Source organism: Nuphar pumila, chromosome 2, assembly GCF_984573655.1.
Source record: "Nuphar pumila chromosome 2, dmNupPumi1.hap1.1, whole genome shotgun sequence".
NCBI lineage: Eukaryota > Viridiplantae > Streptophyta > Magnoliopsida > Nymphaeales > Nymphaeaceae > Nuphar > Nuphar pumila.
The window spans coordinates 119,040,691-119,059,401 of NC_143250.1; the positions used below are offsets into that span (position 1 = coordinate 119,040,691).

At 36.1% G+C, this 18,711-nt stretch overlaps 1 protein-coding gene across 1 annotated transcript in view; it reads left to right on the forward strand.

Annotated features, from left to right (window-relative positions):
* LOC149846911 (kinesin-like protein KIN-7K, chloroplastic) overlaps positions 1-18,711 on the forward strand; it is a 99,049-nt gene that overhangs the window by 34,574 nt on the left and 45,764 nt on the right. Inside the window, exons 9-11 of the mRNA XM_089996655.1 lie at positions 6,845-6,912; positions 7,108-7,170; positions 7,380-7,484. Of these exons, the coding sequence (XP_089852781.1) occupies positions 6,845-6,912; positions 7,108-7,170; positions 7,380-7,484 (236 nt within the window). The remainder of the gene's footprint in view (positions 1-6,844; positions 6,913-7,107; positions 7,171-7,379; positions 7,485-18,711) is intronic.

Consider the following 18,711-nt stretch of genomic DNA (forward strand, 5'->3'; position numbering starts at 1 on the left):
AAAAGGGGCAACCCGATAAGCCTGTACCAGAAACAAGAAAGGGGCAGGGGGGGGGGGTTACGCAGGGCGTAACCGACCCCACGCCTCTCGGTAAGAGGGGAGGGGGGTCTGGGCTGATAAAAGGAGGAGTGGAGAGAGGGTTTTTCCCTCTTCACTCAGTGTCTCTCTCTCTGTTGAGTTGGGTGCGCATCGGAGAAAAAGGGCACGCCAGAGTGAGGGTTTTGTCGCCAGCAAAGCTTCGGTCATCCGCAACCTTCAAGGGCTCCTCGAACAATCCTCTGTCACGGCAGTGAGTGGAGCAACACCAGCCGGCCCTACCCACGCGATTGTAGCCTCCGATCGCCGGAAAAGCTTCAAAAAGGTACGGTGCTTCTAACGATTTTGGGTGAGAGGTCGAACATGGGTTCGATCTCGTGTGAGGGGTTTGAGGGGAGCATCCAGGGAAGGCTGTCGATGGATGTATTCCCTATTTTCAAGGAAAAAAAGGGGTTTCAGGTGGTAGTAGCATTTGATTTGGGGAAAGCTTTGTGTCTAACCCTAATACGAAAAATCACCAAATCGGGCCCATTGTGGGGGTCGGCTGAGGTAGTGGATGACCCCATCAGTGTAGGTCCCGAGTATCCTATAGGGATTACCGCATACTTGGGGGGTTTCTCAGTTAGGAAACGAGCAACTCAGGTGGCTTGAGTTTTTTTTTTCTTTGTCGCTATTTTTATTTCATTCCATGATAGGTTTAAGAAGGTTCTTGAATGTTTCTTTTTTGTCTTCTCTCTAACCATGTTAATAGTAGAATTGTATAACATAACATGAAGGTCGAAATTTGCTGATTAGCCGATCTTTGGGTTACTTTTTCTTCTTGTGTCTCTGCCAAATGTTCTGATCGTGTGTTGGACAAGAAAATATTGTTCAAACTGACGAAAACAGTCGACTTGACGTGTTGATTTCAATCTTGTTTCTGTTAACCGCATGAAATGTTTTGTACTTTTGTTGGAAATCTTGATTTTTGATTTCCATTTACTTTTATTGTTTTCATTTAGGGGTAGTGTATTCTTGGATTCAATGTATGACTTTGGATCTGGATTGGATTCGTGTTAGGGATGCACGTCAAGAACGTAGATATATACTACTTGTTTTTCTTCTTGCGGCCTGTCTGGAAACCACTGTTATACCGTGACATGCTGTTTATGCACACAGTTTCATTAAGTGGCACATGTTGGCTCTTGGGTGCAGCTTAAAACCGTAATTGTAGAATACAATATGAGATTCTTGAATCATAACTTGAGTTGCCAGTTATATCTAATAGTGTTCAATATAACTTGTTCAAGAAGAAAGGACGTGTAATCTGAAATCCAATACACGACTTCCAGATGAGGTTTGCTTTTGCTGTTTCCCTATCTGGGCATTGCATTTTTGAATAGGAGTCCAGGTGTTTATTTAAATTGCTGCGTATTGGTTTAACAGGAGGTGTGTGATTACGGGTTGACTGATATGAATCAGTTTGTACTCATGAGTGTGAGCATGATTCAGTTATTAGTAATTCTTCTTGAACAAGTACGCTTGATTAATATGTGAAATTGCACATGTACACTCACACACTCAAAAGAAATGTGCATTGGTTAATACACGTATATGATGTAGGTACCACACATAGTGAAAATGCATATGATTGAGTAATTACATGCATATGGTTGGGTTATGTTTGCATGAGTACACATGCTTTTGGCACTTTGGCCTAGTGTTATGAATGAAACACTACTTTGGTTTTATTATGTGATGCACTAATAGCCTAATTGGACCATCATCGGCCTGGAGAGTCGTGGGTTTGGTTTCCTTTCACATATGTTTTTAACTGCATCACTAAAACCACATAAGATGGTTTGGTACATTACTACACTGTTCTAGTTGATTATACGGGCTGGAGTTTCGTAAGGGTCCCCGCAAGGGAGGATGCGGGTTTTCACTTTACTTTTGCATATGGTGTTACAAACTTAAAGAACTAACTTTAATAAAAAAATATAATAAGAACAGTGTAATATACATTCTGGGATATCTCATCTGGAGTATGAGAATCTTAGATATCCGGTCTTGGGGAGACTGTGAGGATACAAAAACTCCGTGTGCTCTGTAATTTTGTCCCCTGAACCCGATATTGAGGTTCTTTTTCCTGGCCACGGTTTTAGGGAGAGTCCGCCACTTTACCCGGGAGTGGTGTGTTTGACACAACTGTTGTTTATGGTACCAAGGAAGTGACACTTGTGGGCATGGGGTGTCTCTTGTGTCCCAGACATTAGATATGGAGGTCTAATGTTCTGAAGGTGATTTGGTCGAGGGCTAAGTTGGAACCCAGTAATAAAATACAAATTGTGTGTTAAGCTACCTTGGGAACCTACTTGACCTCGGGGATTGTACCCGTTTGGTGTATCCGCGGGCAACGGTAATTAAAAAGAGGAACTTAAAGCTGCGTGCATTTAATAGGGCATGCATATGGAAAGATGAAACTTAAATGAAAGATAACAGAATAAATCATGCATTGCACATAATCATGCATTTTCCTGTTATGCATTAGATCATGCATGTTTGAATCATTCTCTATATCATGACATGATTTGGTGGTAGCATATGATTTACTTCTTGAAATCATGTTGCAAGGTTTGGTTATTTAGTTCTTGATATATGGTACTGCTTTACTGTTCTTGATTGGTGAGCATATGTAATTGTTGGTAGGTATGGATATTTGAATGCTGCAAATTTTATATATGCACTCACTCAAATCATTGCATGAAATCTTATCCATGTTCTTTGTCTCACCTGGTTTTCTTTAGAAGTAGCTGTGCTCAGAATTTTGGTTGACACCCTACTTTGTTGGTTTTTCACAAGATATGGTAAACGGTGAGGTTGGACTGACTACTGGGAATGGACGAGAGTCATACTTGAGCTTGTCAGCTTCAGCAGGGGACATAATGGCTCTTTCTTCAATCCTTCTTGCTTTTTCAGTTGTTACTTTACTTTCAGTTGAATAAAACATTGTCTCTGAAATTTACTTTTACTCATAAATAAAGAAATTGTTTTGGTTCTTATGGATGATGGTTGCAAGTTCGTTTGTGGTGTTTGGGCTATCCAGTTGGAATTGGAACTGTGAGGACCCTAGGTCTCTGGGAAGTTTTCCGCATTGAAAAGAAAAACAAATATATTCCGCATTTTTAAAGGGTATGGATTAGGGTCGTTACAAGCGGTTGCGCACACAAACCTTCCCCTTTTTCTTTATCGGATAGGGCCTCTTTTTTTTTGTGTGTTTACCTTTTTAACGCACAACTGTTGCGGGTTTGGTTTCACTGAACCCGTGACCCATCATAGCTGGGTCCAAGTTTTGGGCATATCCGGATCCACCAGAGGATCCAGACCCATTTTTAAATGTTTAACTTATTAAATATTTAAGTTTTTAGAATGTAACCCTAATAAAATTCAGTGGATCTAGTTACATTATTATGGATCTCTATTAACTTATTATGGATTCAAAGTCCATTCTGCTTCGTAAGTCCCCTTGCTAAATCTGGATCCAGGGATCCAAAGTTTTGATCAAATGATTTGGAACTGTGGATCCAAATTAAACTATCGTGGTTTCCACATGACTTATAATGGATCCAAGTAAATTTTAATTGGTTTCCTACCCTTTTTACCTCTCCGATGTCCGGGATCCAAAAGAAATATTGTGGGTCTAAACTTCGCATAAGCTACTACGGATCCCATGAAAGTGTTATAGATCTGATATAGAAATTTTTCTCATGAAAATTCGGTTTCAACATCGTGGATCAATTCCATTCGTCCTGGATCCAATATCCAATATCCAATATGACCCTGATATGGAGGATCCAATATTAAAGATCCAATCCATTTGCTTAAAATCCCTTATTGGTTATTCAATTAAAATGTTCGAGATCCGTTAACTAAGATTCAAATGGAAAATCGAAGTTCTAAACAGGGTATTGAGGTTCCAACATTGAAGATCCAAATAGAATATCTGATATCTGAATACAAATAACACATACAATAATAAAAATATTTGATATTCAGTTCAAGAACATAAATTTCAAGTTTATTTACCGGATAAAATTCACGGGTATTACACCCACCGGCCAGAAAATGACCGACCATGTTTTTTTCTTTTTCCTGTTTTTTTTGCTAGTTACATTCGGCCACCTACTGGCCCTAAAATGGCCGGGATGGTGGCCATTTTCCGGCTGATGAGTGGCCGAATATTTTTAATTTTTTTCTTTTTCAATTTGTTTTTGCTAGTATTCCGGCCACTCACCAGCCAGAAAATGGCTGGGCTGGTGCCTCCTGAAAAGAGCGGCACCATCCTGGTCATTTTCCGGCTAGTGAGTGGTTGGAAAATGGCCAGCCTCATTTTTTTTAGTTTTTGCCTTTTTGGTGACCAAAAACCTGTAAACACGGTTTTTGGTCATCCAAACAACTTACCCAGATAGGCTTTTGGCAAACCAGGTTTATCAAAAACCTGATTTTTAGGGAAAACTAGGTTTTTGACAAACCTGGTTTTGCCCATAATTACCAGAAGCACTACTATAATGTGGGAATCTCCATTCCTAGGAAGCGGATACCAAAAGTGGTGTGAAATCACACTTCCTATGTGATGGGAATCCCGAATCCCATGGCTGAGTTCTTATTTTCATTGAAATTCTAATGCCCAAGTTAAGAAATTATATTCCTCGTATATAGGAATTGTAGTGTCTCACCATTTGTAGTGTGATTTTGTCTAACACAGCCACATACCCCTCTTTTTTTCTGGCTCATCTCAAATAAATGTACATATTTACATAAAATATAGAATATAAATGCACATGACTTTTGATTTTAGTCTTATTGTTTTGATTGAAAAAAAAACAGTTCCTTTTATTTTTTTGAATTACTATATCTAGTTTGATATGCTTTTCTGTATGCATGTTGGACTGTTAAGCTCTCTCTTTATTGCAGCTGTTTGTTCTCTATTTCATAATATAGCTAAACTATTTAAAACTTCAAATTGCTGAATTCTTGAATAATGGAGAAATAGCTTATCAGCCTAATTTGTATTACGTTCTGCATAACAAATATATCTTATATGCAGCTTTATTCCATATTCGTACCTACATTAATGTAAAAACATTAACAATACATAATTAGTTGTATGTTGTTAGATGTTGTTTTGTTATTATATATATATATATATATATATATATATATATATATATATATATATATATATATATAACATTGTCTACTCTTGTACATTTCATATTGTTTAAAGGTATCATACAATATCTGATTATATTGTTAGGCTTAGTTGAAGTTTCTTAAAATTGTAATGTGTGATGCATTACACATCAATTGCTGCACAAATTTTTTGTTATTTCAATGCTTTGTATCCAAACTCCGAAATAAACTTATGAATTTGTAGTTTAAAGATGTTGCATTTTTATTGGTTATATGTGTTATTTTGTTATTCTATTAAATTATCTTAGGTAGTTTTTCTAATAAGATGATATAATTGTCCATTGTGAACATTATTTCTTAATTATTCATTTTGACTGACTTATTTTTTCTTTAAAGAACTTCATTATTTAAAAGTTGTCTTTTTACATCAATCATTTTGTCATTATTTCTCATAATTTCTTATTACGCTTCTTGAAAGATTTTCCCTTCCACTTCCTAAATCTGCCAAAAAATTGGATTGACTGCTTCCCAATTCCGATTCCCGTACCGCTTCTCGTTTTGGCAACTATGGTTTTGCCCCTGTCATCCAATCAGGACCTAAGAGTGATGATCTATGAAAAAATTCTGTAAGTTACTTGAAAAATGATGTTTAATTGAACAATTTTTAGATGAAAAATGGATGTTTAATTAAAGAATTTTAAATAATCAATCACTTTCTATATTGATTTGTTAGTTCTTCTTTATCACATTAGAAATGAGAAGGAAATAGAATTTTCAGGCACTAGTGCTTGAACATATTTTTATTTGTTTCATGTTCATTTCATCCATTCAGATTTGATAGGTCAGACCTAACGTTCACAAATCGTTCAATTTCTTTTTTAGAATCACTTATTTTTTTGGCTCCAATATGTGGGGATGATCTATTCTGGCCAAAGCAAAGAAAAGAGAAAGACTATGAAGAAAGAATAATAGGGAGGGTAGGGTTTAAGAAAGGGATTCAAAAGAAGAGAAAGGTTTGAAAGAGAGGAGATGAAGAATAATGAAACAATAAAAACTAGGAAAAGGATATTCAAGAGGAAGCAGATAAGTGAAAACAATACAAACTTGATTAAGGGGGGTCTTGATATGTGACAAGGACATGAGATACGCCATTTTTGTGCAATTTTCTATTAAAATAGTATACAAAGGGACATGATGCCAGGGAAAATTGAAGAATCCTTGTGACATAGTGGTCTTGTCCTTGCCTTGTTCTGATAATATGTGAAGATTTGCCTTGGGATTTGTGTTGGTAGTATTACATGAGAACTGTGATCTCTGTTAAAACTTGAAATCCTAATTTACCCTTGCAAGTGAACACAAAATACATACATACTATCCTTAACAAACTAAAGACTAGATTACTGTATCATGCTTATGATCTGCATATATAAACAATGAGAAGTAAACCCCATGATTTCCTCTAAAAAGTTCACGACTCTGTATAGCACATGGTCAACGCCCTCTCTTGAGATTAGGTTAATTTTCTACAAAGGAAAATTTTTAATTCTTTTTTTCTGTTCGTGGTTTGTAATTTTTCATTTGTGGTGTATCTTTATTTTAACTTTTCTTAATTAAAATTTATCTAATTTGGTGACAGAGCACAGGCATGTGGGATCAAACAATTTCAATTTATTCAGCAGCAGAAGCCATACGATATTTACACTGGTAAAATTTTTTTATTACTGCCTTCTGGATGCTATTATAACTCCATTCTTATAGTTAAATCATCACTATTGGATCATAAGTTTGCTATTGCACACTCAGGTTTCTTTTTTCTTCGTGGGAAAGAAAAGTGTATTAAAATAATACTTGTGCATTCTACTAGAAAACAGATGACATTGGTTTTTGTTCCTGCTACAGACAATAGAGAGCAGTCCTTGTGGTGAGGGCAATGAAGGTGAAGCAGTTACTTTGTCGCAGTTGGTAGGTCAACTTTTAAAATGTTTTAAATTTTCTCCTGCTGCCAAGATTTGGCCATTCCCTTCTCATGCAACTTTTGTGGCACAAATAATTTGTGGGATTTCTGTTAAAATGATTTGTTTTTTTGCTTCATCCATATTAATAGTCTTCTCTTGATAAACGCTTCTATTATCTTATTTATCTCTTACAGATTTGCATTGACTTGCCTGCAGAACCTCATCGATCTGGCAGGTAGTGAGAGTTCAAGGGCTGAAACCACTGGGGTGAGGCGCAAGGAGGGTTCCTACATAAATAAAAGCTTGTTGACTCTTGGAACTGTAAGCTCCATCCCTTCACTATTTTCTATTTATGCATCTTTATACTCTTGCAATAGCTGCATGTGTAGGATGTCACATTTCCTTGTTTCTAAAAACCACCCAATGGCACTGCTGATCATTTCAAGCGAGTTACATTTTCTAAATTTGATCATGCATCTGCTTGTTCAGTAGCTTGATAGTTTCCTTAATCAACACGGCAATTCTACCAACTAAATTGATGCCCAAAATCTTATGTTTGGCAACTGCTCTGACTAGTTTTAGACTGCAGAAAAAGATAATACATGTACCAGTAAACTATCTTAGGAAATATTCATTTTGAAGGTTTATGTGACACACCTTCAGTATGCATCTAGAGTTTAACCTCTACAGTCTCCATTCTAGCTTTCTAATATGTACTTCCTTTCATGTTATCTTCACAAAAAACCAGTTGTTATAAGTCTTGGTACAGGATGAAAACAATCTCATGATGTATATAGCAAATTTGAAATGAAGTAATAACAAACACAATCAAATGGTACCAAGGACTACAAGAGAGTACAAAAACACAAAGGCCAGTAATGGGTCAAATACAATCTCACAATGGAGACAATCACCAAATACAAATCACGCAAGAGGCATAATATAAAAAATCTAAATTGTATTTAATCACAAATATGCTTGGAAAATCATACCTTACAACATGGAGAGTGGCCCTATTTATAGAGCCAAGAAAGAGCTAAGGGAGGCAGTCCAACTAGTCGTTCAACGAACATAATCAGCCCCTACTAGGCTGTCCTTATTACATCAGGAAAAGACCAAAATACCCCTGATATCTAAATATACATACCTGATATATATATCCATACATATAATCTTATTTTAACACTCTCTCAAACTTGCAATAAGATCACCAAAAGTTTGTTAAGGAGAAAAGGAATCACGGTAAAGAAAGTTCCTTTGTATTCAGACGACACATATGGTAAATCAATAGTCCTCTTCAAGTGTTCTTCCCGAACGTAGTGACAATCCATCTCAATTTCCTTTGTTTGGTCATAAAATGTATGATTGTTGACAATATATATGACAATTTTGTTATCACATCGTAGTTTTGAAGATTTCGAGACATCAACTCCTCTATCTTTAAGCAAATACTCCAGCCACATGACCTCGGTTGTTGTTGTAGCCATCACCTTGTATTCAGCTTCCGTGGAGGACAATGACACATGCTCTTGTTTTTTACATCTCCAGGATATAAGAGAATCACCTAAGAACACAAAAAAACTCGTAGTTGCATGTCGGCATTTGGGATCTCCTCCACCGTCAAAGTCAAAATATATGTGTTGAAGCTCTGAAAGCAAATGCTGAAACAGAGAGAGAGAGAGAGAGAGAGAGAGAGAGAGAGAGAGAGAGAGAGAGAGAGAGAGAGAGAGAGAGAGACGGCACTGTGAAAAATAGAACTCGTTAAAACACATTAGGGCTGCTCTCTATGTTAAATAGAGAGAGGCCAAAAGAATAAATTACCTCTAGGTCCCTTATTAAGAAAATAATTCAAATAACCTCCAAACTAAGAAGGTTTAACCTTAAACCACCTATTCTCAACACTCCCCCTCAAGCTGGAGCATAGATATCAATCATGCTCAGCTTGTCACAACATTTTGAGAAATTTGGTCCAGCAAGAGGTTTTGTAAACATATCTGCAACTTGATCTTTCGACTTTAGATATCTGGTAGTGATATGTCCAGCTTGAACCATATCTCTTACATAGTGGCAATCCACCTCAATGTGCTTCGTTCTCTCATGAAAGACATGATTGTTCGCTATATATGTTGCAGCCTTGTTATCACACATCATGGTCATAGGAGAGGAAACCTTCACCTGAAGGTCATAAAGAACAGTACGAACCCAAATCAATTCCGCAGCTGTTTGGGTCATAGCCTGGTATTCTGATTCTGCACTCGACCTAGAAACCACATTTTGTTTCTTACTTCTCCAAGAAATCAAGTTGTCTCCCAGAAACACACAGAATCCTGTGGTAGATTTTCTATCCACTACAGATCCTGCATAGTCAGCATCAGAATAGGCCACTATCTCCAGAGTTCCACCTTTCCTGAACAATAACCCCTTTACAGGAGAAGATTTTAGATATCTGAGAATCATAATAGCTGCATTCCAGTGTACCTCAGTCGGTTTGTCCATAAACTGGCTAACTTTGCTTACTGCTAAAGCAATATCCGGCCTGGTCACAGTTACATACAGTAGCTTCCCTACAAGGGAGCGATAACTTTTGCTATTAACCGGTTTTGACCCTTCTTCAAACAACTGAACTTTATAGTCCATGGGAATATTTGTTGGTTTAGCTCCCAACATTCCCGTTTTCTTTAATAAGTCAAGAACATACTTCCGTTGAGACAACACCATCCCTTCACGGCTCTTGGCAACTTCTATACCCAGAAAATACCTGAGTGAACCAAGGTCTTTTGTAACAAAGTGTTTTTGAAGATGAGCCTTTGTGGCTTCAATAGCTTTCTCATCATCTCCTGTAAGAATGATGTCATCCACATATACCACCATAACAACCATGCCAGAGCCAGTTTTCTTGATAAATAGTGTATGATCTGCTGCTGACCTATTAAAGCCAAAGCGTGACATCACTTCAAACAACTTTTGAAACCATGCACGAGGACTTTGTTTCAGGCCATAAATCGCCTTCCTCAATCTACACACCTTCTGACACTCCCCTCAACCTCAAATTCTGGAGGTTGTTGCATGTAAACGGTCTCAGATAGATCCTCATATAGAAATGCATTTTTCACATCTAATTGGTACAAGCTCCAACCATGCTGAACAACTACTGAGAGAACAAGACGAATGGTACCCATCTGTGCAACAGGAGAAAAGGTTTCAAAGAAATCAATACCATATGTCTGAGTATACCCTTTTGCTACTAATTTGGCCTTATACCGTTCAATGGAACCATCAGATTTATACTTTATTGTATATACCCATTTACATCCAACAATGTCAGCATCTGCTGAGGAATCAACTAGATCCCATGTATGTTGAGATATTAAAGCATCCATTTCTTCTTGCATTGCCAGCTTCCAGCGAGTATCAAGCTTTGCCTGCTGATAGTTTAGAGGAATAGTTTCAGCAGATAAGGCTGAAATAAAAGATTTCATCTGATTTCCAATTCTGGCATCGGAGACAAAATGAGATATGGGATATAAGGTACATTGTCGTGTCCCCTTTCGTAGAGCAATAGGCCTGTTATCATCATCATGAAGATCACTATTGTCAGTAGAACTTACCTCAGGGGAAGAAGAAGATGAAGGCACTTGCGGAGGTGGATCTCTACGCACATATACCAATGGAGGATTATGAAATCTGGAAGAGGATGAAGGTTGGTTCGGGAATGAGGGCACAGATTCTAAAGGAAAATGAGGTATAGGTAATGGACAAGACTCAGCTGGATCAACATGCAGCGTGGAACCGATACTAGAGTAATATGGAGTGGATTCCAAGAAAGAGACATCCGCACTGACATACTCTCGGCGAGAAGTAGGATCATAACATCGATATCCCTTTTGATTTTTGGGATAACCTATAAATATGCATTTTGTAGCTTGAACAACTAATTTATCACGGTCAGGGCCAAGTTTGTGTACAAAACAAACACATCCAAATACTTTGGGCGAGAGGGAGAAGAGGGGGGTATTGGGTTTTAGGATATGAATTGGAATTTGATCACCCACAGAAGATGAAGGCATGCGGTTGATCAGATAGCAAGCAGTTGTAATCGCATCACCCCAGTATAACGCAGGAACATTGGATTAAATCATAATGGTCCTGGCAACATCAAGCAGGTGACGATGTTTTCGCTCAGCCACCCCATTCTGTTGAGATGAATAGGCACATGAAGTTTGGGGTTGGATGCCATTATCTTGGTAAAATTGTAATAGACCTTTTGATTTAAACTCGAGAGCATTATCAGTGCGAACAATCTTGACAATAGATTCAAACTGAGTTTTTATTTCAAGAATTAAAGATTGGAGAATACTTGGAACTTCAGATCGTTCCTTTATTAAAAACACCCATGACAACTTACAGAAATCATTAACAATGACTAGATAGTATCGACATTGAGTCCTAGTAGGAATCTTATTGGGACCCCATACATCTGCATGAAGAAGTTCAAAGACTTTATTACTAGACTGACTTTGACTCGAAGGGAATGAACTTCGATGATGCTTGCCCAGCTGACACGCTTCACACTGAAATGATGTGGTGAAAGGAATCTGAGGAAAGACTGACAGAAGCTTTGACAATGAAGGATGACCAAGACGACGATGCCACTGAACATGACTGAATGAATGTTCCATTGCAGCATGAACAATACCCATTAGATGGTGTAGGTAGTAAATTCCATTTTCTTCATAGCCTCCATCAATCTTCTTCCCCGTCAGCAAATCCTGAAAATGACAACCCATTGGATCAAATATTACTCTACAGTTTTGTTCTTTTATAAGGCAACTAACAGAAAGTAAACTTTGAGGAAAGTTTGAAGCATGAAGAGCATTTTTCAACTGTAGTGAGGAGGATATATAAATATTTCCCTGACCAACAACCGGGGAGGAGCTCCCATCGGCTAATGAGACTCCAAGCTGAGCCTTAATATCCTTTAGATCTGAAAAAACAAGTGAATTTCCACACAAATGTCTGGATGCACCAGAGTCAATAATCCACTTACTGTTAGTCGGATGAAGATGATTTCCGGTTGAATAGGCAACACCAGCTACAAGAGGGGTGGAACTCAAAGGTCGAAGAGCTACCAGCTCATCATATTCAGTACGACTAAGGGTGATACTACTTTCACTTGCAGAGATATTTTCCTGTGCCTTTGTTGCCTCGAGAGTAGTAACATTTGCTTTAGGAGCATAAGACTTTGATGAAGAAGAGGTTGGCCGACAATGCTTATCCCAGCAACGATCTTCTAAATGTCCAGATTTTCCACAGAATGTACATTGAAGTTTTCCTCTGCCTCACATACCTCGTCCATGACCTCGTCCTCTGATATTCTGAATATTTTCACGCCCAAAACCAAATGAGACAACAAGAGCAGATCACTGAGTCACAGGTTGAGATTGTGGAAGAGAGATCACAAGTCTACTCAGACGATTGTATGCCTCAGCAAGAGTAGGTACATCTGATCCAGTCAACATTTGAACTTTTGCAATAGAAAATTCTGAGGAGAGACCTGTAAGAAACCAAGCAACCATAGTTTGTTCTTGATGATCCTTTTGCTTCGAGCAACAAAGAGGCCTGTGAGCATTGAGTCTTTCAAACGCAACTTTGACAGAGGCATAATATTGGGCCAATGTTTGATCTCCCTGCTGCAAATTATATATCTCATGTTCGACTTGCAGGATACGACTCACATTAGTCTCTTGTGAGTACATATCTCGAAGATTATCCCACATCTGTTTGGTTGTATGATAGTAAATTAATCCATCGGCAATATGGGGTTCGACACTATTCATGATCCATGACATAACTATGTCATTATCTTCATCCCAAGTAACATATTTTCCAATCTTTTCATTAGGTTCATCTTCCAATAAAATATGTTTTCTACGATGTCCAGATACAGACATCATAAAAGTTCGGGACCACCTGGCATAGTTAGTTTCATTCAACCTTACAGAGGAACCATACGAGAAGGGATTTGCAAAAGCCTTATATTCCCCAATATGTTCAGTTTTAGAGTCACATTTCGAAGATTCACCCATACTGATTATGGAATCCTATTTCAGCAAAAAAAAATCAGACTTACTCACGTGAACAACAGGTGTTATAACCCCACGTCAGTCAAGTCCACGACTACACAAGTTGTCACACCAGAAAAGAAGCCTTGACAGGTGACAAATGTGTCCACACAGCAGCAACAAAACAAAACTTTTCACAAGTCAATGCTACGATATGACCCAAACAATAGAATCACGCAACATATGTTTCCACACAGCAGCAGTTCTAATTAAGAAACTTGTCACAGGCCAATACTACGACACAGCCTGCTGCTGCCAAAAAAAATTGCTATTAACATCTGTTTTCGCAGCACTCATGCTACGACTGAAAAGCTCACGACACAGCAGGAATCACGCCTGCCAATACTACGACACAACCTGCTGCTTCCAAAAAAAAATTGCTATTAACATCTGTTTTCGCAACACTCATGCTACGACTGAAAAACTCACGACATAGCAGAAATCACACCTGCTGATATTCATGTTCTAAAAATGAATAGTCAAATAATATCCGAGAAGAACTCGACACCCAGATTCACAACAAATGACAGCATGTTCTGAAAAAAAAAACCTGGAAGAAAGCATTTCACGACTCAGCAGGGAACTCGGCAACCAGATTCACAACCCACGATAACAGGAGCACGCAGAAGCATAGAGATCACGACACCCAGAAATTTTCGGTTGGTTTTTTTTTTCTCAGCAACCAAAAAAAAACTTTTTATATGCAGATCTTAAGGATCCACACTCATCGTGTCAAAGATCTGTCATCAGAGAAAAAAAAGGAATTGACACACCTGTTTCCACCTCTTTCAGTTTTATTTGATTTTTTTTTCTGTGTTGTGTAGATCGATCACACTCCCGAGATCTACGACTCTGATACCATGTTGAAGCCCTGAAAGCAAATGCTGAAACCGAGAGAGAGAGAGAGAGACAACAGTGTGAAAAATAGAACTTTAAAACACATTAGGGCTGCTCTCTATGTTAAATAGAGAGAGGCCAAAAGAATAAATTACCTCTAGGTCCCTTATTAAGAAAATAATTCAAATAACCTCCAAACTAAGAAGGTTTAACCTTAAACCACCTATTCTCAACAATATGCAATACAATTCAATGATGAGGAAGACAAGAAAAACCCTTTAGATATAATATTTTTAATGTATCAAACTATTCTCAACACAACACTCATATAGACCGAAGTTGGCGTATGCTGAAATTGACTTGTTGTATGAACTACATGCACAATATCCGATCTAGTAATAAACAAATACATTAGCAATCTAATTGTCACAAACCGATGCATATGCTTTAGAGAGCCATCTATGGGCAAGAGAATACTTTAAGAATATGACCTCTTATGGGTCAATACAAAGACATAAAAGGATAAACCACTTATGAGTTGAAACTCACATAAAAAATGATCTTGTATTGGGAAAATTCCCTTGAGAAAAGAATACATGAAAACAACAAATAAACTTGATAATTTTATATACTTTTGCATTAGCCACAAGTTATAGCGAGTGTAGATGAGGTCATTGATTCTTTTGTGCCCCAATCTATTTTTTTTATAGATTTGCTCAAAGATGCTCCCGTTTCTTTTGCGTCCACTTGTATTACGTGTTTGACTAAGAATGCAAATAACAAAAGTTCTCAAATTTGGAAGATCACTCCAAAATTTAGTCCACACATGTCTAAAAATACAAAAAAAAGGAAATGAAAAAACAACAATAGATACAAAACATCATAAATAAATAACAAAATGAAATTGAAATAGTCAAAGTAAATTGCTTGGATGCATTGTGGAAAGGTTCTGCACAGCTGTATGTATCTCCATCTTTTCGTGAATTTTATCGTGGATGCGATATTCAGGGATCAACCTCATGCAATCCAAAATTTCCTTGTTAACTTTCTTGTTCAATTTAAATGTAATGGAGTATCTAAATGAAGAATTGAAATAGTATCTCACAATATGAAGAGGTTGATGAAGTTGCCCAGTCCACCTATGATCAATGATGCATCGTGTATGTTTGTAGATTTTTTCTTTCTATTCAAATTATCTCTAATGGTCTTTTTTGCCCTATCTATGACTTCATAGAGATAACTCATAGTTGGTTTGTCTTCACTATATGTCAATCTAAGCAGTTTTACTAAAGGTATGTCACAAAATGACACGTATCCCATTACACTCTGGAATGCGTCCCATGGACCAAGAATACAATGTAGAGACACATTTACAATAGAAATACCCATAGAACACAAAGACTTAAAAATAAACAATTTCATTATGAATGAAATTCAAATAATACAAAAGGAATGAAAAATTACAAAGGAGCCTCGTTACAAACACTTAAAATACTCAAAACCTAAGAAACTAACATTACTCTCTCACTTTACAATGCACCCACCCACCCTTATTTATAGGGAAAAATGAGAGAAAAGGAGAAGGGGAGAACCCTTATAACCGTTGGAGAGAATCCAACAACTAGAAATATAATTGTTGGACTCTTTCCAACGGTTATATAAAGTCAACAATTGTTGACTTAGTCAACCCAAGTTGACTATATAATATAATCTATATTTTATATAAATAATTATGTATATATACATATATTATATATGTACGTGTATATATATATATATATATATATATATATATATATATATATATATATATAAGATTACATCCATTTTAACACCCCCCTCAAACTTACAGTGAGTCACTATAAGTTTGAAATTACAAAGAAGAATCCCATTACATAAAATGTCTTCATTGACTTCATAAAGTTCTTTCATTTGGTGCTTCTTTAAAGGGTGTTCAATCATACACTTGATTACACAGAAGATTTTCAATATCACCAATGCTTTGAGAAAAACAAAACCTACAAGAGCAGTCTAACAAGAAATACTTATATAAATTATGGAGAGAGGATGGCCAAGCACGCAAACTTACAATTTGTAGAAAATATTTAATAAGTCAATTTAACATTTTTCAAAATTATTTAAAGAGTTGGGTTTGAACAATCATTAACTTTAAACATGATAGTCATTGACAAACTCAACTTAATAGATAATCAAAAGTTCTTAATTCACAAGAGATCATGATAGAATAATTTTAAGAGATGCAAAATCATACACATATATATTTATCCCCAAAAAGTCACATTAATGCATATCAACATCATCAATATCATGAACAAGCAACTCATAAAGGATTATAAATTATTTTCACTCAGCGGAAGATACAAGAAATTATTTCCATTATTACAACGATCAATTTTAGAAGCAATATCAGTCATATAACTAAAGAAAGTCACTTATAAACTAATTTTAAATAAACAAACTTTTACGATCACATGTTTAGAAACAAGCGAAAATAGTAAAATACAAATAGCAAATCCATAAAGGGATTACACAAAGCAAAAGAAATTACACAAACAATAGTCCACTATGGGACAATATAACATTCTAATGAAAATAATCACCAAGGCACAATATGTGCATACAAAAAGCCACAAAGGTCTCAACACATAATAATGATCATGCCAAATCATTATTTAAACTTATGCATAGTATGCAAGACAATCAATCATGAAACAAATCATGTATTAAATGCAAAAATACATGAAAATATTTTAGTAATCATTTCTCATACAAGAGCAAATAAGTTTAGAAAAATTACGAAAAGATTTAAAAAATCCACAATGAATGATATTATTAAATCTTAACACTAGTTTGACCATTACAAGCAATCATCTCAGTAGACCTCGAATCCTTAAAAATCAAGTGTATCAACGATTAGAATAAGAGCATGATCTCAATGCCACTTACGGGCTAAACAAACACACATAAGTGTGAATAAAATCTCTTGTCTACATATAATGACACTCAAGAGAAGTGTGTCGACTACAACTACTAGAACAAGAGTACAATCACAATGCCACTTATGGGCTAAACAAACACACAAAAATGCGAATAAACATTTCGTCTATATATCATGACACTCAACATAAGTGTATCAACTTTTAGAACAAGAGTATAATCACAATGCCACTTATGGGCTAAACAAACACACAAAAATGTGAATAAACATCTCTTGTCTACATATAATGACACTCAACATGAGTGTATCAATTACTAGAACAATAGCATAATCACAATGCCACTTATGGGCTAAACAAACACAAGTGTAAATGACCATTTCTTGGCTACATATAATGACATTTAGATACAAGACATAATAGGAAGGAACACAAAAGGTAAGAGAGCTTGTAGTGAGAAACAAACTAATACCATCAATAATTATTTTAACAAACTTTTGAAACTCCGTAGTTTCAAAAACATAACTACCGTCATAAGATATCAAGCATCCAATGGCTATAAAAACAAATGAGTGTTAAAACACACTCATAGAAACTGAGATCAACTTATCCCAACGACTAACTCGGATTTCCAACATCGATGAGTTCAGAGGCCAATTATCCATCATTCAGACTCAAGGAAAATGACAACACATCACTCATAAACTTGAGAATCTAGATTGATAGGATGACATGAGGTGCACACATAACTCACCTCAACGGCTAACCTTTACCCAATAACAAGGCAAAAAAAAATGATGCATCATATAAAATTTAGTGATAGACAATTCAAATGCCATAAAAAGGCAATACATATTCACGAAAATCAATTTCCAAATAAGTGAGTTCATAAAAAGGAACTGATTTGAAAAGACAAAGTTTCAAATCAAAATCCAATAAAGGAGATGAAATCTTATAATGAATATAGTGCAATCATATGCACAACAATGTCATATGACAATTTTTACAACTTTGAATAAGCAAACAAGAATCATGCTCAATATAAGCCATATAAAATTATGAACTTTGAGAATCTTTAAAAAGATCATAAATCCATCAATCAAGAAACAAATGCACTAAGGCACATCTCATAGGAAAGATTCAATAAATCTCACTAAATAGACAAGAATAACATATATAATTTTAAGAAGTTAGATCTAAATCTACTATGATGCAATTGAAGACAAAATATAGAGATTCCAAAAGAGCTAAGTACACAAGAGATACTACAAAGGGGAATAAAGAGTGCACAATCACACAAATAGAAAGCCACTAGTGGGGCAAGATACAAAGAGCCAACTAAGGGCTATGCACAATCCTCTTAAAAAGGAACAAAAATACATAAAAATGTTGACATTATTGATAAAATGTTCTCAAAGAGCCATAGAGATTTAATGACATACATAGCTATGAACTCACATATATAGATATATATGATCACATTAAATAAGAGATTTTTCTCACAATGCAACGAATATATAATCTTCAAGATGCATGATATAGAATATTAATACACAAGAAAGAAACCACTAAGATAAACACATTTAAAAATAAAAATAGAGTATATGATAACAAGTCATGTTTATGATATTC